We start from the raw sequence: 22,045 nt of genomic DNA on the forward strand, positions 1-22,045 counted from the left end.
GGTATGGACAACTTTTTTAAAAGAAAAAAATGTTTGGCAACTTTTTGAATGAAATAGGAAAGATCAAGTGGAGTATTATTAATCATTTCTCTTGAGCATCTTAAATCTGTTTCTTAGTATCTTTTATTATATGAATTTTGTAACCCATTTATAGGACTGTCTCCTGTCTCTGCCCCCTTTCTCCTCACTTGTTCTCAGGATACGTGGATTATTTCACAGCCATCTGCCTTTTTTTAACTGAAATGAAATTTACACAACGTAAAATTAACCATTTTAAAGTATACAGTTCAGTGGCATTGGGGGTGTTCACAATGCTGTACAATCACCGTGTCTGCCAAGTTGCATATCACTTTCATCATCTGACAAGAGAACTAGTACTCTCCATTTTATCTTCTCCAATCTTGTCAGACACTAATCTGCTTTTGTCTCCATGGATTAATCTCTTTTTAGAATTTAATGTAAATGGAATCTTACAATATGTAACATTTTGTGTCTGGCTTCTGTCACTTAGCATAGTGTTTTTGAGGTGTAGGCATAGTATGGGTCACTGCTTTGTTCCTTTTTATGGCTGAGTAATATTTTATTACATGGATATTTCACATTTGGCTTATCCATTCATCCGTTGGTAGAGATTCACTTTGTCTCTACCTTTTTGTGTTATGAATAGTGCAGCTACGAACATGTGTGTACACGTATTTGTTTGAGTACCTGTTTTCAGTTCTTTTGGGTTTATATTTAGGAATGGAATTGCTTGATCATGGAGTAATTCTGTTTAGCATTTTGGAGAGTTGCCAAACATTTTTCCATATAGTGGTGGCCATTTTACATTCCCAGCGGCAATGTGTAAGAGTTCTAATTTCCACAGTCCTTGCCAATACAGGTATTTTGGGGCCTTTCTTTGCCGGGTGTTTTATCATTACTGACTCAACCTCTTTATTTGTGTTATCACTTTGTTAAATTAACACTTGTTTCATGGACCACAGGATGATGGATAGTGAGCATGATTCAACAGTAGACCACAAGAGAAATTGAAATAGAGAAATATTACTCACAGTTCCTGGAAAGTATAGAACATGCTTCGAGGGGTCACACTGCAGTGGGGGTGTGAGTGTGGTAGTTTTGGTAAGACGTGTGGGAATTATATCAAAATGCTACATATGACTTACCATGGGAAGTAGGGGAGATTGCCGATCCCAAGGGCTCTAGGGAAGTTATACCAGGAATTTACATTTGCTGCTATCTAGGGCCTGTGCTTCCCTAGGGGAAATGAGTGTTTTGTAGGACTCTTCGCCAAGTACCATGGAGTAGCTTAGCCAAAAATCTCTAGTGCTTGTTGTAGACCTGTTCAGATTTTCTATTGTTTTTTCAGTTATTTTGGGGAGTTACTTGGTGTGCTTCTAGGGATTCCTGTTTCATCTAGATCCTCATATTTTATCTAGATTTGTTGGAGATTATTGTTCATAATATTCTTCTAGAATACTTTTTATTTCCATAAGGTTTGTGATGATGTTCCCCCTTTTTTTATTCTTGATTTTAGTAATTTGAGTCTTAATATTTTCTTTTCATTTGAATGGTCTTTACTTGTGACAGTGTGTTGTGTTTAGTTGTATATTGGTGGTTGTGGATGATTTTTTTTAATGTTAAAAATTTAAAATATTGGGCAGTTTTTTGCATAAAATAAGAAAAATGAAGTAAAACACCATCAATCATTTTTCCTGAGAATCTTAAGTCTACTTGTGGTGTAGATTTAGTTTTGTTAGGTTTGTCTGACTTTGTTGATCTTTTCAAAGAATGAGCTTTTGGTTTTGTTGATTATATCTTTTTTTTTTTAAATTCCCTATTTCATGGATCTGTAGTCTTTCTTTCTTTGCCTTGGGTTTAGTGTTTTGTCTTGTTTCTTGTCCTAGATTTTTAAGGTGAAAGGTTAGGTTATTAATTTGGACATTTTCTTCTTGAAATAGATGTTTACAGCTACAAATCTTTTTAGCACTTTTCCTACTGCATCCTGTGTTTTGACATGTTGTATTTTAATTTTTATTCATCTCAAAATATTTAATAATTCATCTCTGGTTGTTTAAGATCATTTACTTTGTAGTTTGTGAATTTTACATATACTTCTGTTATTGATTTTTAGTTCCATTCCATTGTGGTCAGAGAAGATACTTCATATGATTTCAGTTTTTAAAAATTCACTGAGACCTGTGTTGTGGCTGAACATATGGTCTGTTCTGAGAAATGCTCCATGTGCACTTGAGAACAATGTGTATATGGCTGTTATTGGATGGGACATTCTGTACACTTATGTGTCTCATTGATTTATAAGTATTGTTTATGTGTCTTCTATTTCCTTGTTCACCTTTTTTGTAGTTGTGTTATCCATTGTGAAGATGTCGATGTCTGCAGCTATTTTCCGCTTTAGTTTTGTTGGTTTTGCTTCATATATTTTTTTTATATGCTGATACATGTGTGCATGTTTATAATTGTCTATAAACTTCTTGACCAGTTTTTCATTATATAATGTTCTTTTTTGTCTTCACATCTATTTGTCTGATATTAGTGTAGCCTCTCCAGTTCTATTTTGGTTCATGTTTCCATGGACTATCTTTTCAGTCTTTATTTTTCATACTATTTGCTTTTTTTATTTTTTGTTCTAAAGTGCACCCTTGTAGATGGCATACAGTGGATCATCTTTACAGTGTCTATTTTGCAAATCTCTGCCTTTTAATTGGAATATTTAATCTGTGTACACTTTAATGGAATTAATTACAGGTTTAAAAGGATTTTTGCCATTTTTCTATTTGTTTTCTTTTTTTGTTTCTCATTACTCCATCACTGCCTTCTTTTGTGTTATATATTTTCTCATGTAAATTTTATTCCTTTCTCATTTTTTTACTATATATCTTTTAGTAATTCTCTTAGTGATTGCCCTGGAGATTAAAATTGACATCTTTATAATAGTCTGATTAGTTTAAATCACAAACTTAGTTTAAATACTATACAAAAATGTTACTTCTGTATAACTTTGATCTCCCATCCTTATGTTATAATTGTTACACATTATATCTTTAAAATTGTATGCCCTTTTGAGACAGATTTATGATTGCATCATGTATTTGTGTGATTGATTTTTAAATGTGTACTCAGAATTGAGTCAATAACGATATTGTTTTATCCTTGTAATACATTGCTGCTTAAATTTGCTAGTATTTTTCTAAGGATTTTTGTGTCTCTGTATTTGAGGGATTTTTATAATTTCCTATTTGTGAATGTGATGTCTTTGTCAAGTTTTAGTATTAGTAATGCTAGTTTGGTGATATGAATGTTGTCCCCGTCTCTGTTTTATGAAGGAGTTGTGTTAAATTGGCATTATATTTTGAATATTTAATAAAATCCATCAGTGAAATCGTGACCTAGACTTCTTTTTGGGGGGATAGGGGAAGATTTCAATTACTTATTCACTTAAAAAATAGCAGTTTCCCAGATATTGTTTCATTGTCAATTTTGGCATATTGTATTTTTTTTATTTTTTAAAGTTTTTTTTTTTATTGTTTTTTTCCCCAGGGAATTTGTAGAATTTATCTGAGTTATCAAATTTGTTAGCATAAAGTTGTTTATAATATTCTCCTAATAACCAATCTTTTGATGTCTCTAGTGACATAACTTGTAAAAGGTACTTAAATTAGCATTATGGCAAACATTTATGTTGTGCTTATCACATACCTTTCTTTCACTTTACAAATTTTAATGCTTTTAATTTCCGTGACAATATTGAGTTTGATAATACCACTTTCATATTATAGGTGAAGAAACCAAGGTTAAACTGAGAGGTTTAGGGCTTTGCTCAAGATTACAGAACTGGCATATTAAGAGCTTACTCTGTAATCTGGTGGTCTAGGTCCACAGTCCTCTTTGCTTAACCACTATTTACCTTTCTTAAATGACAGATATCTGTTCTGCTTTTCTTATGGAATTCTGCTGTGTTCTCTCTAGAAACTATCCTTGTACACTGAGTGTAACTGTTTGTTTTTGGGATTTCTAATGATAACCTGGAATACCTTTTTCCCCGTTAAAGACTGCATTTAATGGCTAGGTGTATACACACACACACACACACACACACACACACACATTATTGCTAATACTCTTTTTCAGTCACATAATATATTAAAAAGTCTCTCTGGGATTTCCCTGGGAAGTTTACTGTAATTTATAATGTGAAATGTTTCTGTGGGAAAATATTAGAAGAAATTAAATTCATTTACCTCAAAGATTGAACTTCAGTTATTGGAAGATGTGCTTAATTTTTAAGAATTTCTTAGTGATTTGCGTTTACTGAGGTGTTATAAATCATAATTTAAAAAAGATAAATATGATTGATTTGTGCATATATTTTGTTCTGCTTTGATTAATTTGTTGATAACTTTCTTTCAGGGTTCTTCAAATGCGCAGAAGACTATTCTTCAGGTGGATCAGAACTGTGTTCGCAATTCTTACGATGTCTTCTGTTTGCTGCGGTAAGACACTACTTAGAGCCCTCCTGCATTAAGAATCTTATTTTTTTTGAGTTTGTGACATTTCACTGTGAAGAAATGTATGGGAGGTTTAGACGTTGTTATTCAGGCTTCACATTTTTTAGTGAGAGCTTCATAAATTTTGTAGCTACAGTGCTTTAAGTTTATCTCTTTCATAAAGCCTCTGCAAAGCCCTTTCTTTTCTCTGGACGGTGGGGGAGAATGATTGGAAGCCAGTGATCTTAAAGTGGGGTCATGATCTGTTCCTGCGCTTCTGTGTTATAAGGAGCAGCAACTGGAGGTACAAAATTTAGACTTAACAAAATCTTAACAATTATATATAGCTTTACCAGAAAAGTCCTCCAATAGCCCCAGACATGACTTAGAGGTCTAACCTACTGTTGTTCTTAAAAGAATCATGTTTGGCAAGGCAAAGGAGCTTTTCACATATCTCATGCTCAGTTGCTTAACTGCCTCAGCTCTATATTTTCATAACGTCTGGACTTAATTTTGTAAGGATTTTAAATTTGGTTTTAATTTTTAATGTGGTAGATCATCAAGGACATTTTCCCAGGGGGAAGGCTACCAAAATAAATGCAATTCAAAATAACTGTGACACTCAACCTATGTTCACCCTACTCAGACAAATGGTTCATTGAAATTTGATTTTGGCAGTATTTTCCTAATGTTTACATAACACATCATAAATTTTGGGCCACTAGACATCCTCTATGTATCTACTAGAGGAAGAGTCCAGAAGGATGATGGGATGCTTGTCCAATTGGTTAATTGTTTATTTTATAAACATTTTGAAATGGGCCTTTCCTTTGCAAATGTTGAACCTTATTATACATGATGGTAGGGAGCTTGGTACATGGACTGTGTAAATTGCCTTTAAAAGACACTGATCTTGACTAAAGTAACCATGCACATTTGATTCTTATCTGCAAGATGCTTTCACTGTGACTTCTTAGGATATGTGAAAGAATGGACAGGATTTAGAATTGGATGGTGGAGATAAAAAGCAGGAAAGTCAAAACATATAACCCATATTTTTGAGCCAATTCAGTTTGGAACTACATTGAACTTTGATTATTGAAAATAGGAGTGTACAGACATAGTCTGAAATGTGAGTAAGCTAAGAATATTTCTTGACCTAAGTCAAGTTGAGAGTATAGATGCTATTTTAAAAATAATTTTGATTGTGTGATCTTGTTAGAGAAATATGTAGAATTAAAGGAAAAAAGGAATACAAAGCCAGTGTGATGAGGAAGCTTTGGGATAGATAGCCTCATAAAAGCTAAGAGAATAGAGACTGAGGAGTATTGCCAGCTCTGTGTGGTACAAGAGAATAGGAACTGAGGAAAGACTTTTGGGTCCTGGCAAACAACATGGTGTATTAGAGAATGCTGATTAACCAGATCCTCATTTAGCCAATGAACCTAATTCATGTATCCTCTGATTATTTTGAAAGGTGGAAGCAATGATTACAAGTTGTGTAACTTACAGCAGTTTCACATATTATCCTCTTAGAAACTTTTCTGTGTTCACACATTAGGCATCGGCCTTTGTGTTCAATGTAAGGGCTGAAGCCAAAAAATGTTAAATAATTTATTTATCTGGGGACACAAAGAAGTAAGAACCAGACAGGAGGCTGGTATGAAGTAAGGTTTGGAGATTCTTTTCAGTCTCACTTATCTTCCAAGACTGGTGGTTATGTGGTACATATAGCTTAATAAAAAAGAAAATTTTCTGAAAATCATAGAGTGCTCCATTAATGCAAAATCATCAGTTATTTAACATGGACCTTGTAATGAAATGATTTTTGGGAGTTTCGTTTCTAGGATGTGTCAGCAAACTAAGGTGGTGGCAATCTAAGTTTGCCTTATTATTAGCAGCGATCTTCTCATGATCACTGTGGAAGTAATTCAGAGTGGATAAAACTGAACTTGATCAACTGTCTGTTTTTATCAACCAAACTATCTAAATCTAGAGTTATACTGGGACCAGAAAGTTTACATCATATCTGTCAAAGTTAATGAGTAAAGTGGAACTTCCTCATAATTCTCTTAGACGATGGTAGAGTCACCATTATCTGCTCGGTCATTTAATGCTCCTCTTCCCACAGTTTTGGTGATACGTGAGAAGTGCTTACTGGGAAAATTAATTTTGTGCCTATCAATTTTGTTTATAGTTTACCTCTTTAACTCAGGCAACATTTTTCTGGGAAGGGGTGCTATCTTTTCTTTCTCCAGATGCTTTTTCTTGGTTTATGAATTGTTACTTATTGAGCTGTAAGTTTATGTGAAAACACAGAGTTTAATATCACCTGAACTCTACACAGTTTTCTGTGCTCATGGTAGTCAGGATTAGAATCCAGGTCTTCTGATTCTGTTATTCTGATGTCTGTATTCAAGTTAATAACTTTAATTGCCTTGTGCTGCTAGTATTCATGCATTCCTTCTGCCTTCTTGTGTGAATGTCACAGAAAAATAGGAACTCTTGAAGAAAGCAAGTATTGTGGAGCACCTAAACCTGGACACTAAAGCTCCTTCAGATGAATGTCTTGTACTGTTTTGTAGGAGGTTTTATTCAGCTTCTTTTGCCCGTAGTTTTAGTATTGCCAAAGTTATGGTAGCATTCCAAATTTACATGCAGTCTGTGTGATGTTAAGTGAATTTTTGCTTCTTAACCCTGGAAATCCCTCTTTTAAGTGTTAGTTTTCAGGTAGACAGACAATTAGTAGTCACTATAATCTTTGCTACATTGGATACTTTATTATTTTTTAAAAAAAATTTTATTTATTTTTATACAAGAACAGGGGTACAGGCCAGAGGTGTGGGGGAGGTGAGAGGACTCACCAGAGACAGAGTGGGGAGCAGTGTAGTCGAATCTACTGAAATACACTGCTGAGGGGAACAGCGGGTGAGACAGGAGAGGTCTGCTGCTCCCTGTGAGTCACCTCCCTGGCCTGTGGGGATCTAACCCGCGCTGCAGAGGCTGGGGACAGCTTCACAGCGCTGTGCTCAATCCCCTGTGCCACTGGGGAGGCCTGAAACTTTAATTTAGGATGTTCACCACAAGGTGTCAATGTTGCTCTTTAACTGGTGTATGAAATTTCGTTTATTTTGAATTGAGAAAAGTGGCATTATAAATTACAGTGAGCATTTATTTTTAGAAGTTGGTTTTTTTTTTTTTTTCATTCTGGTTTCCTTCTAGCCTAGTTTTTATTGTTTTATTTTATTCCCCTTTTGACATGCTTTACTTTGGCCAGTGCAACAAGTGCAAGAATGGTGGCGAAATCATGGGCTTTGGGCTTTCTCCTGAGGTTCCAGCCCTAAGACTGCCCTATTAGGGAACTCGATACAGGACTTTGGACAAGTTATTTAACTTTGATGTGCCTCAGACTACTTTCGTAAAATGAGGGTAATATTTGTCTTGTAGGAATATAGGGAGAATTAAATTAAGGTTATATACTTGAAAGATCCTGGAAAACTTACTGGCATATAATAGACATTCAACAAAGAATAGTTTTCATTTTCCCCTTTACTTCTACTCAGAGTTAACTTTCTCCTCTATGGCACTAGCTTTTCCAATATTAAGCATAATTTCCTTCTCTCTTTCATTTCTAATGTCTGCATCCTTCGCTTTTAGAGTTATTTTGATTATTCCTAAAAAATTATGATAGAAATTATCATGTGTATGTCTTCACTTCCTAATGGCATCAAAAACTTCTTGAAGAGAGGATTTATTTCATACAGTTACATTTTCTCTTTCTAATTAACTTATCCACAGTTCTTGGTAATGTTGGAGTTCCTGTGCATCCTAATGTGGTCTGCAGCCAAGGGCCCGTGGGTCAAGTATTCGTACAGTTTTCTTTCTTTTTTTTTTAAAGATTTATTTATCTATGCATGCAAGAGCTGGGGTATAGGCCAGAGGTGTGGGGGATGAGAGGATTCACGAGAGACAGAGCAGGGAACAGAACAGGCAGACCGATTGAAATACACTACTGAGGGGAGCAGCTGGCGAAACAGGAGAGGTCTTTTGCGCCATGTGGGTTGCTCCCTGGGGAGCAACTGGCCGGCTGGGGATTGAACTCGTGCTGCAGAGGTTGCGGATTGCTTCATTGGTCACGTCCCAACCTCTTGTGCCACCAGGGAGGCCCCTCTTCTACAGTTTTCTTTCTCCCTGAGTTCTCTCCTGTTACCACCTTTGACCAAAACACCCTTCAAATCTCTGTCACTAACTCTTATCTCTCCTTTGGCCTTCTGACTTTTATTTCCTCCTGACCAGTATACATTTATATTTTCACATTCTATAGGAACCTCAGCCCTAACATGCCCAGAGCTACACTCATTTGCTTCATTTTCCTCTTCCTTTTCTTATCCCACCTCTTGTCTAATGGTGCTGTCGTCATCCCAGGCACCCAACTGTGCATACCCCCTCTCTGCTGTCACCTCATTTTTTTCAGAACTCTTTCCTAATCTCCTAGTTAGTCTGCCTACTTCCAGTTTTTCTCTCATGCAGTTAATATCTTATTTATTGAACATTTACTTTGTGCCAGGAACTATTCTGAGTGCCTTACGTTAACTCCTTTAATTCTCACAGCAATGTTATGTGGTGAGAACAAAAGAACGTCTTCGTTATAGATGAAGAGATTGAGGCACAAAGCAATTAAATAGCTTATCCAGAACCATACAACTAGTTCGTTTTTACCTGTATTCATATCCTGATAGCTCCCTCGCCCATGTTTTACTGCTTTATAAGCCTTTACACTGCTGTAGTACCATCAATCTGCCAACATTGCTCCCAGAATGACCTTTTAAAAGTTTTATCAGTTTTGTCACTCATTAGGCTTAAAAGTCTTTGAACCATGACATACAGGATACAGTATCCTCCTTAGTGTGGAGCTAGAATCTAGTCTCCTTATTTCAAGTCCTTCTACTATCACTTGTATAATTAATAGCATTTATTGAGCACTTACCTGGTTATAGTTAGTTTTTCATTGTCTAATTCTCTTTCCTTACTTTTCAGTATACCCAGACTAAGAGCTCCTTCAGGCAAGAATCCTTGTTTTGTTGATTTTTGCATTAATTCCCTTACAATGCATGTCATGTTTATCAAACTGGGGTAATATATGCTGTTTTGATTGGTCAAATTGAATTATTCTTTGAGTTATGGAGAGCTAGGTTTTTGTCACTGTTACTGGTTTGCGTCTAGCAAAATGAGGAATTTTGCTAGAAATTTCTAGGCCATTATTTTAAAAGTATTGAAAAAATGCAATTAGATTTGTGACCCTTCACAGCTGCCTTTTTGTCACTGCCTTCCTTGCAACATCTGGAGAGATTTCAGACTTTCATGACTTAATCTTATGCCTTCTATAGATTTTTCTGGAAGATCTTTTTCTGTCTGTCTGGAGGCAAATTGCCAGTTCTCTCCCTCCCACCCCCCACTGTAGTAGAAAATGCTTTTTCCTATAAAATTTCAATTTTAAAAGGGAAATGCTTACACCAAATGAATTATTCTTAGGACATTGTTTAGAAAACAGGAGGAGATGTACAAGGGCGTAATTTATAATCTTTCAATTTTGGATGTGATAACCAACTTTGAGGTTGCTGCAAGAGTTCATTTTATTCTTAACATCTAATGATCTCTCGACCTGAGTGATTGCAATTATATAGACTAAAGCTAAGAACTCAGCTGTAAGCAATGGGTGTCACAAAATTTATGTACTGAAACTCATGTACTTTTTCATTCATAGTAGAGACTAGACTGTTATCCAGTGTCTCATTTTTAATAAATTAGAAGGGAAGTTGGTAGGACTACTGTTAAGGTAGACACACTGGCAGCAAGGAGAAATGAAAGCTGATGGCTTGCTCTGTTTGTGATTTACTCTTTGATTCTGGAATATAGCTGAGTGATAAATCATATTAGCTACTGTCCTACCTTTGTAATCACTGTTTGGATTCTTAAACAGCCCTTTCTTACTGCTTGAGGGCAGGGGAGAAATAGTCCAACTAATACAAAAGCAGGCGAGGTTCTTCTGTGTCAGCTCTTTGACCAGGCACAGCTCCACATCACTGTTCATAGCAAAAGTTAACAGTGAGAATTATTACAAGCATTATGTTAGTTTTCATTGATGTGGTCTCCATTTAACAAATGAGAAAACTGGGGTTTAGAAAGGTAAAAAGATTTGCTTAGCTCTGTAAGACAAGTATTTAAAGCAGATTGGAATTATGGCCTGCCAAGGTCCAGGTTGTGTGCTTTTTTCTGCTATGCTGATGCCAAATCATCAGTAAAATATAAAGTTGTGGCTATTGTAGTCTGTGTCAGAAAGCGGAGATGTGTGATAAAGTTTTAGAAGATTTTTCAATCAAAATTTAAAATGAAAGTGTATTTAGTATTTAATGTAAGCTTTGAATAAGCAAAATTGGTATTTATATGTAATAGTACTTTTTATTCTTATTTATTTCTATAAGTGCAGATGCATGTATATAATACATACACATGTACACACATGTTGACAAAAACAGGATTTTAACAAAATATTGGAGTAATTTCAGGTGCATCTCACCCCTCCCGCCCTATCCTTTTTACTTTTTTGTCTTCTGTTTCCTTAAACCTTCTACCCTCATATCCTGCCAAAATCTACCAGTCATAGATTGAATGTTTGTGTGTCTCCCCAAGTCCCCCCAAATTCACATTGAAATATAATCCCGGTGTAATGGTATTTGAGGTGAGACCTTTAGGAGATAGAATCAATGCCCTTATAAAAGAGACTTCAGAGAGAGCCCTACCCCTTCATGTGAGGTTAGTGAAAAGACAACTGTTCATCAACTAGGAAGCAAGCTCTCACCAGACACTGACCATACTGATGCCTGGAACTGTGAGAAATAAGTTTCTGTTGTTTATAAGCCACTTAGTTAATGGCATTTTGTTATAGCAGCTCGAACTGACTAAGATAGCAACCGAACGTAGAACTCATGTCCACATGACGACTAGGTACCCATTCACCAAGGCTAACAGTTGATATGTGTCCATCTGTATTATTTTCCATGTAATATCTCTCCCTCTCGCTCCATCTATGTATGTGTGTGTGTGTATATATATATATATATATATATATATATATATATAAAGTTGCACTATATATAGTGTGTACTATATAGTGTGTACTATATATAGTACAATTTAAATTGCCTTTTTAAAACAAAATTGAAATGGATATTATTTATATGGCTCTGTATCTTGTTTTTCTTATTCAACATTCAAATCTCAGTTGACTCTTTTCAGTGGTTTCTTAATAGTTCATAGTGGTAGTGAGCCATATTATTCAACCATTACCCTGTTGGTAGGTATTTAATGTTTACTCTGGCTCTGGTTTTTGGGTTGATTTGCTATTATGTACAGTACTGCAGTAAATATCTATATGCGCCTATTGCCTTGTATTTATGATGTTTTTATTTCTGTGGATTAAATTCCCAAGAATGGGATTTCTGAACCAAAAGGGCATGTATAATTTTAATTTTAAGAGATACCACATTGTTTTCCCAAAGGGCACAAATAATACGTGGCATTATTCTTTACCTTGAATCCCAGCTAGCAATGGATATTATCATTTTTTTGTTTTGTGTTTTGTTTTAAACTAACTTGATGAATGTAATTCTCAAATGACTTACTTAACACTCACTCAATCTATAATTTAGAATAATTAATATATTGAGTCCATGTATATGGAGATTTATACTGCGTGTAGGTAGTTTTGCCATGTATATGAGTAAATATGTGTATTTCCAGTAAAGTACTACAAAAACCATTTAAAAATTGAGATTAATATGTCATATTTGTATACTTTGTAACCTCTGAAATTAAAAAACAAAACAAAACACAAAAAAACACCAGACATGGTAAGTGTTAATCCCCACATGCTGTTGGCTATTGAGTTTGTCTACAGAAGACTTATCTATCACCCAAAGACTGTCATTGAAAGACAAAAAAAAAAATACCTTAGTGTTTAATTTTCATTCGCCTTAGTACAAGTGTTTAGTTTCACCTACAAGGGAAATTGAAAACCTTTTCTTGACTTTGTTGGCTATTTAGTGTTATGTGAGTTTGCCTATTCATATAATTGACCTGTTTTTTTAAAATTGAAATCCTCTCTGACCTCCCCCAGTTGGTGTTGAAACCCAGTCCAGTCCCAATGTAATGGGATTTGGAGTCATAGCTTTTTAAGGGTTTTTGGTATTTTTCTAAATTTGTAAATTACATCTTAGTATACCTTATCCAACATGTTTCTATTTGCTGTGTGGCATAATTCTATTTTTTTAAAGATTTATTTATTTATTTATACATGCACTGGGTACAGTCAGAAGCGCAGGAGGGTGAGAGAATTCACCAGAGCCAGAGCGGGGAGCAGAGCAGGCAGAAGGACCGAAGTACACTGCTGAGGGGAGCAGCAGGAGAAGTCTGCGCGCCATGTGGGACCCTCCTCCGGTGGCCAGGGAGCAGCTGGGGATCGAACTGGCACTGCCGAGGCTGCGGGCAGCTTCACAACCCAGTGCTCAACCGCTGCGCCACCGGGGAGGCCCATAATTCTATTTTTAAATGTCTTTTGGGTACTCTGTCTTGGTTTAAGAGGTCTTTCCTATACTTGTATTTGGTTCCACATACATATTTGAGATTTATATTATTTTACTTTTAAAATCATTTCTAATACAACTTGGAATTATTCTAAATAGCTTTGTATATATTGCACATGAGGTACTTACTTAATTCCCACTGATTTAAATACTTGCTTTGTCTTTCTAGTAACTTACTTTATTCCCGCTGATTTAAATACTTGCTTTGTCTTTCTCTCTCTTGTGCGCTTGCGCTCTCTCTCTCTCTCTCTCTCTCTCTCTCTCTCTCTCTCTCTCGCTCTCACACATACTTTATTTTGTAATTCTGTTAATTGTATAATTTACAGCACATTTTCTACTTATGCTCAGAAACCACTGGTATTTCAGTTTAAAATATTTCAGTTAAAAATATTATTATATTATACACCTTGCTTGCACAGTGTGGTTTCTTTTCTTTCTTTTCTTTTTTTTTTTTTTTTTTTTTTTTGTGGGACCCTCGCCGGTGGCCAGGAATCGAACCGAGCTGGTGCTGCAGAGGCTGCGGGCAGCCTCACAACCCAGCGCTCAACCGCTGTGCCACCAGGGGAGGCCCTGCACAGAGTGCTTTCTGATGCTGAAGTGGTAAAACTTTTTGTGTGATGAGAACTAAGTTAACATATTTGGGATACTTAATGCCATTAAAATTTTTCTTGAACTGAAAATAGAGAACATAAACTAAGTATAGTATCTCTAGTTGATAGTTTTGTATATAGAACCTATCTGACTGAGAGTTGATATTCAGTAAATATTTGTTAAATGAATGAATAAATTAGTAAATGAATGGGTGAAATGCAATTTGGTTAGATAACTGAATAATAGGTAGGTTTTGGGAGGAAATTTTAAAATGGGGTATCTTTTATTATCTTTCAAAAGATAATAATACTAACATTGGATGTGTTTTGCCTCAATTGTAATATATTTTTATACAAAATATCAGAATACTTAATTTCAGACAAAGTGCTTGCTAATGAAATCATACAGAGTAAAGTAAACTCCAGTTTGTTAAATTGAGTTAACCAGTAATCATGACTTACTGATAGATCTCATGGTCTTTAGGACTTCCTGTGGGCTGTTCTTGCTGTAAAGTCTGTTTCTTTCGTGTGCTCAGTGTTCAACAGGGAGTAGGAACATAGTGGGTAATTTAAGTGAGCCTCCTTAAAACAATGCTCAGAACTCTGGACTGGGAGCAGTTGTCAATTTCAAATGTTGTTCAAACTGCCACTGAAATGTTTAAAATCAGTATAAAGAGGTAAAGAGCCTCCTTTGAGGTCAGTTAAGTACATGAGTAGTCAGTCTTCTACCCAAGAGATGTTCTCTGTCCTCTCCTTCAGTTTTGGCTTGAATTCACAGGTTACTTTACTAAGACTGCTTTGTTTAAGATGTCACTGCAAATTAAGGCTTTACCATCACACCCCTCCTAGCTGCCTTCTAAGTTCTACATTCCCACTGGTGCCAGGCATGTTCCAAGGCAGCTTTCCAAGGTTTAGTGATTTCACCTGATGTCTCTGCCAATAAAAATAACCAGTTACCATTAAACACCTACCCCACCCATTACTTGATTTTTACATACTGTTTTATTAAGAGAAGTTATCAACTTTAGGAGAATTTGTACATTATGGAGAATTAATACATTACGCACACCAAAATCTCACCTGGCCCTTGAGGTAAACTTTATTCTAAAATTGGAATATTTTGCCTTTGAAGAGAATCTGAGACTCAGTGTGTTTACCTATGAGAGAGTGGTCATATTAATAACCTCTTTCCTCTAGGAGATTCTTTTATCATTGCAAGTACCTTATTAACATGAGAAGCCATATTTTTACTTTGGAAACTTCAAATATAAGAAGTAGGACAGATTAACAGATACAGCAAAGCAAGAGGTCTTATATTCATTGAGAAGTTAATAAGAATTTCTAAACATTTTGTTGATATTGTAGGAATAAATCACAATCTCAACCTTTTCTGTGCCCACACAGATTATAGGGAAGGAAAATAATATTTGAGTATCTAAAATATGAAAGGTGCTTAAATGCTAAAAGGAAACAAGTATTTTTATAATACTCACAAAAACTGTGCTACTGTAATTCTATTTTACTGGTAAGCATACTGAGCTAGTATGTTATTCAGAGTCCAGCTCTGTCCACATGAGAATTCCCTGTGATAATCCTTTCCCTCCTTAAGATTGCCTTGTAGCACCCACACCCCTTCCAGTAAAATTTCTCTGGTGGTGCACATGAGTATAAAATTTACCAGGCATATCTCAAAAGAATGTTGTGGTACTTGCACAAGGGAGGCTTTTATAATAGACTTTCCTAGGCATCCAAAGTGGGCTCAACATATTCCTTACCCCTATACCTTCCTGTACTGGAGGTGTTAACTAAAGCCTGTAGGTTTGCTTTGGGGAGTATGTCTATAACTCTACGACTTTGTGCTTTTGTTTACTTTTTTTTTTTTTAAGATTTATGTATTTATACAAGAGCTGGGGTACTGGCCAGAGGCACGGGAGGGTGAGAGGATTCACCAGAAACAGAGCGGGGAGCAGAGCAGGCAGACAGACCGAAAACATTGCTGAGGGGAGCAGCAGGCAAGACAGGAGAGGTCTGTTGCACCATGTGGGTATCTCCCTTGCCAGCTGGGAATCAAACTCGTGCTGCAGAGGCTGTGGACAGCCTCATAGTGCTATGCTCACCCACTGTGTCACCGGCAGGCCCACGTTACTTCTTTTCCCTCAATTTGGTAAGCGTGAAGTAATCAGATACAATGATTTTTCCTTAGTTGGCAAATCTCAATTTTCAAACTCCTTCCCTTAAATTCTGATTTTGCAGGAAACAGACTAGTGCTGTATAGAAAAGGGGACTTCTTTACAGTAGCCCTGATTTTTCTGTCTAAACTGCTTTGATTCTACTGATAGCGTAAGCCAAGAATTGACTGCCTAGCTTTCAAAAAGGAGCTAAGATGATGTAATGTTGCATTAGTTGAAATGCAGTGTTGAGATCAATGGAAGTATTAACCTTCCTAGACTTCGTGTTAATTAGGAACATGATATTTGGAATAATCTCTTTCATTTGCGTCCCAGTTTACTTTGATGCTAAAGAGCTAGGGGAGATGGCTAGGATGATGAGAGGTTTTAAAATAGTCATATGAGAACTAGGTGAGTCCTTTACATATATTATCTCTCTGAGTCCTCAAAGCCCACTAATGAGATCGATACTATTCCTTTACTTTCCTATTTTGCAAATGACGAAACTGAGATCCAAAAATGAAAACTGACTTGCCTGTTTACAGACAAATAGATTTTCTACTCCATTTTCTTTCTTTTCCTCCATACTGCCACCCACATTCTATAGAATTTGGGCTCTTTCTGAAGGAATATAAATTGAGAAAAAGTCTGTAGGTATTTATTGTTCTGGTTAAAATAGTGATAGTGCTAAGGGGGATATGAGTCATTGTGAGGATGATAGGATGAATTATTTTACATAGGATAGTCAGGGAAGACCTCACTGAGAAGAAAGTATTTGAACAGACACTTGAAAAAGATAAGAGAGCAAGCTGTGTGGGGGTATTTGGAGGAGGAGCATTTCAGAGAGCAGAAAGAGGCAGTATAAGAGCCCTGATTTCAGAGCAAGCTTGGTTTGTTGCAAGAATAGCAAAGAGATCAGTCTAGTTTAAACATAATGGACGAAATTGCTAGAAGTCAGATTATGTAGAGTTTCAGACTTTTTTCCAAGTATGATGGGAGTATATTGGAGGATTTTAAGCAAGGGAGTGATGTGAACTGATTGCTATTAAAAAAAAAAATGACTTTGGCATGGAGAGGAGACTGAGGGTAAGGGGCTGGAGAGTGAGAGCAGCAAGAGAGATATTAGTTAATTGACAATTGTAGTAGCCCAGGTGAGAGGTGAAAGTGACTGAGACTGGCCTGCCAGCACTTGAGGTAAATGAAGAGAAGCGGCCAGATTCCTGACATATTTTGAAGATAGATAATGGATTAGATGTGGATATCTGAGAGAAATCAGATTTAAGAATGACTCCTAGAGGGCATCCTTGGTAGCTCAGGGGTTAAAATCTCAGTGCTATCAAGCTATTGCCAGCCACTGCGACATGAGTTTGATCCCCATTCAATCTGCATTCAATCCCCATTCCATCGCAGGCCAGGGAGCTGGCCCACATGGCGCAGCAGAGCTCTCGTCTCACCTGCTGCTCCCCTCAACAGTGTATTTCAGTAGTTCGCCCTGTTCTGCTCCCCACTTTGTCTCTGGTGAATCCTCTTACGTCCCTGCACCTCTGGCCTACACCCCAGTTCTTGTATGCATAAATAAATAAAAATAAATCTTAAAAAAAATAATTACTCCTAAATATTTAATCTGAGCAACTAGGTGAATTCTAGTGTTTATGAAAGTAAATACTGTGAGATTCCTGGGGAGAAGGAGGAGCAGGAAGTGGGAAACCAAGAATATATTTGGGACATGTCAGGTTTGAGATATGTATTAGTTATGAAGGTAGGGGTGCAGAGAGGCAGTTGGGTATACAGTTTTGATTTCAAGGAACAATTGCTGCTGAAAATTGAATTTGGAATTATGGAAGTCAAGGTTAAGTGTAGGAAACAAACCGCTCAAGATGTCTTTATCAGAAAGATATTTAATACAGAACATCATTAGAGGGCAGGAGAAATAAAGTTGGAAGGCTGCTACTAGGCTTCAGGGACACACTCTCATTAGACTTCATGGTCAACCCACCACAGCTGTGATCCAGTGATCACCCTACTGCTGCTGCGGAACCTCTGTCCTTTGCCACCTGCACCTGGGTGAGGAAACTGGCTAATGCAGTAACTCACACTGGAGGCTGCCTGTCACTGCCATAGGAAGAATGACTTCCACCTTCCAGATTTTTCAGGATTCGCCAACATTTAAGAACAGGAGGATAATACACAGGAGAAAGGCAGCTAATGATGGGGGGACTCTAGGATAATGCGGTGGCACAGAGCTAAAGAAAATTAAATACTTCAAGGGAGTGAATGGAGTCAGTTGCTGTTATTGGTAGTATAAGTTGAAGACTGAGAGTTGAGTGCTGAATTTAGCAACTTGGAGCTCACTGTTAACATTTATAAGAGTAGTTGTGGTGGTGTCTACGAGTAGGATAAGGTGAAATGGAAGTGAGGAAATGAAGACAAGAAGTGTAGAAATTTCTTGGGAAGTTTTTTTTCTGTACAGAGTAGCAGGGAAATGATAGTTATGCTAGAGGGAAATGAAGGGCAAGGGAAGTGATTTTTGTTTTAATATAGGAGGTATTTAGCAGATTCCTATACTGAAGGAAAATTTGAGGATATGAGAGAAAGAAAGGGGAGGATAATAGTGGGCACAAAAAAACTTTTCATAAATGAAAGTGAAATCTAGCGTATAAGCGAATGGTTCGGCCATGGGAAGAAGGGCTGGACATGTGGGGTCTGCAGAGAGTATGGGAACGGATACAGAATCATGTGCTAAATTTGGTGATGGGAGAATGAATACATTGTCCTCTGATTGCTTCTCTTTTTCAGTAGGGCTATCAGCCAGGTTTCAGGAATGTAGAAGGAATTTATAAAAATTGAAGAGAAAAAAGAAGGTTTTAATGGTCCTTTTGGCTAATGAGAGTATATTTAGTGTGCCAGTAGTTCTCAAACTTCAGTGTGCATCAGAATCAGCTGCTGGACTTGGTATTCCACTATTACTGTGCTCCAGCCCCAAAGTTTCTGAGTTATTAGGTCTGGGGTGAGGCCTAGGGATTTGCATTTCTTTTCTTTTCTTTTTTTTTTTAAAAGATTTATTTTTTATTTATTTATACAAGCACTGGGCACAGTCAGAAGTGCAGGAGGGTGAGAGAATTCACCAGAGCCAGAGCGGGGAGCAGAGCAGGCAGAAGGACCCAAGTACACTGCTGAGGGGAGCAGCGGGCAGCAGGAGAGGTCTGCGCGCCATGTGGGACCCTCCTCTGGTGGCCGGGGAGCAGCCGGGGATCGAACCGACGCTGCAGAGGCTGTGGGCAGCTTCACAACCCAGTGCTCAACCGCTGCGCCACCGGTGAGGCCCGGGATTTGCATTTCTAACTCTCCTAGATGAATTTGGTGCTTCTGGTCTAGCAACCATACTTCAGTTATAAATTTAAGGAAGATCATTAAATGTGCCAAGTGTGTTTCTCTAGCTGTATTCAGCCATTTAGGTGCAAAGATGGAGAAAGCATTGAGTAGAATTTAACCAGTTAGAGTTTTACGAAGTGAGTTCAGAGGGCTATATAGGATTGATTTGTAGTGATGGATCATCGAATCTAAGCTGGATCAGGAGAGGAGGACATGAAGAAAGTGATGGTCAGCAAAAAAGTGTTATGTATAGTGAATTGGAAATTCTGAGGACGAATTATTGGAGTAAAATGATCTGGACAGAGGGAGAGTAGTGGTCAAAGATTGGGATGTTTGAAATTGAGGTTTTAGAGCTGCTGCAGTTAAGTGACTGAATTGGGTGCAGGTAAAGAATTGAGAGATTGGACACTATAGAAAGCTGTGTGGAGGTTCCTCAAACTGCTGAAAATGGAACTTCCATATGATCCAGCAATTCTACTTCTTTAGGTATCTACCCAAAGGACTTTTTTAATTCACACTTTAATTTAAAAGGACCCCTCCACCCCTGTGTTTATAGCAGCACTGTTTACAATAAGTAAGCTATGGAAACAACTCAAATGCCCAGAAAATAGATGACTGGATCAAGAAGATGTGGTACATATACACCATGGAATATTACTCAGCAATCAAAAAAGATAAACACATGCAATTTGCAGCAACATGGGTGGAGCTGGAAGGGATCATGCTCAGTGAAATAAGCCAGAAAGAAAAAGAAAAAAAATCAGATGGTTTCCCTTATAGGAGGAATGTAGAGGATCCAAATAAGGGATCAGGGGGGAAAAAGTTATTTTAATAAAGTGAAAATCAAAATCAACAAGCAACTATAACCGGAGACATTCTGCAGATGGGGAGAAGGGAGTAAGATCAAAACAGGGGTGGAAAGAGCACAAGGGACTATGATGATGGTACGTGGGTGAATTGGTGGTGGGAATTTCACGGGGACTATAACTGAGATGAGAAAGAATACATTGTAAAAAAATGAAGAACGATGTAAAAAATATTAAAAAAGGGGCCTCCCCGGTGGCGCAGCGGTTGAGCGCTGGGTTGCGAAGCTGCCCGCGGCCTCTGCGGTGCCGGTTCGATCCCCAGCTGCTCCCCGGCCACCGGAGGAGGGTCCCACATGGCGCGCAGACCTCTCCTGCCGCCCGCTGCTCCCCTCAGCAGTGTACTTCGGTCCTTCTGCCTGCTCTGCTCCCCGCTCTGGCTCTGGTGAATTCTCTCACCCTCCCGCGCTTCTGACTGTACCCAGTGCATGTATAAACAAAACAAACAAAACAAATAAATAAATAAATAAAACATGCCTCTATTAAAAAAAAAAAATATATTAAAAAAATAAAATAATAATTAAGAAATATGAAATAAAATAAAAAGAATTGAGAGGATGGAGTGTTGGATAGTCCTACATGGATGTAGAAGTTATCAAGAACAATAGCAGGAATAGCATGAATTGTGTTTAGGGAACAGAGGACAGTTGTCTGGAAAGCAAGGTAGACTTCATCTCTAAGTTCAGTGTTAGACAGAGTGTGGGGAAAGCACTGGGGGTTCACTTTTGTCATGCATGATCTTAATTAGATCTTACAGTAACCATAAATGTTGGTATTATTATCCCCATATTTACAGAAAAGGAAAGTGAAGCTTAAAATAACTAGCTGACAGTTACTGCTTGTGAATACTAGAGGTGGCATTATGTGAGTCCAGTGGAAGCAGGTAGGATTCAGTGTAAAATGTACTTTTTAGTAAGTAGAGGTATGCATAATGGAAGTATTTCTGTGGAGGAGGTGAGTTCCCTATCACTGGAGCAGATGTCCACCTGTTGCTATCACCACTGCAAATTTAATCACAGAATGGTATAAGAAGCAAATCACTATGTAGTCAGGGATGAAGGGAATTTTATTTACTATCGGAGGAGTTGAATTCAGTTATCTCTAAGATAATAGTCTGTGCTGTGTTTGTTACACAAAATTGTAAATTCACTAAATGTCATTGAATTGTGAATTGTATGCTTTAAAATGGTTAATTGTATTTTATCTGAGTTTCACCTCAATTGAAAAATGTCTGTGGTTAAAATGCTTATTTCCATTTCATTTCTGCTGAATCCATCATTCTATAGAATTGCACATGTGAGACCTTTCAGTACAAAGAAGTAGAAAGGTAGTTACTGCTTTCATGGAACTTAGAGTTTGGGGAAGGATGTATATATGTTTTGGTACAAAGTGTTAACTGATCACATAGGTGATAAATCTTAAGCATCCCCTGCCCCCAAAATGGTATAAATAATTGCTGTCGAGTTTTTGAGGATAAGAGCTCCCTTGGGTTCCACTACCTATTTGTACCTCAGTGTCTTTGGCACAAAACATCTTTCCAGGTGTCCTACTTTTTCTCAGTGTTAGAATTTGAGACAGGCTATTTGCTCAGTTTTCAAAATCATCAAGTTTAAGCTATGACATCACTTCAAAAAATTGTAGGGGAGGATTAAATTGATATTTTTTAAAGGAGCACCTTGTTAGGTAAATCCCCTGGGAAAGAACTCCGTGGCAAAAATATAGGGGATTGTTGTGTTTTTGTTAGGCTTGCTTACAATGTGGCAGAATTTATTTTGAAAATATATTCCTTGTTTTAAAAAAAAAAACTACTTGGGTTTTGTTGACTAATTTCTATTAGTATTTTAAGTATTAATTTTTCACAATGGTGTTACAAACATCTTGAGCATCTGCTATTAAGAAAAA

General features: G+C 37.1%; 1 protein-coding gene across 1 annotated transcript in view; it reads left to right on the forward strand.

Annotated features, from left to right (window-relative positions):
• UVRAG (UV radiation resistance associated) overlaps positions 1-22,045 on the forward strand; it is a 263,463-nt gene that overhangs the window by 74,503 nt on the left and 166,915 nt on the right. Inside the window, 1 exon segment of the mRNA XM_037522986.2 lies at positions 4,432-4,514. Within this exon segment, the coding sequence (XP_037378883.1) occupies positions 4,432-4,514 (83 nt within the window).

Source organism: Talpa occidentalis, unplaced genomic scaffold, assembly GCF_014898055.3.
Source record: "Talpa occidentalis isolate TD23 unplaced genomic scaffold, MPIMG_talOcc4v2.1 talOcc4.3, whole genome shotgun sequence".
Lineage (NCBI taxonomy): Eukaryota > Metazoa > Chordata > Mammalia > Eulipotyphla > Talpidae > Talpa > Talpa occidentalis.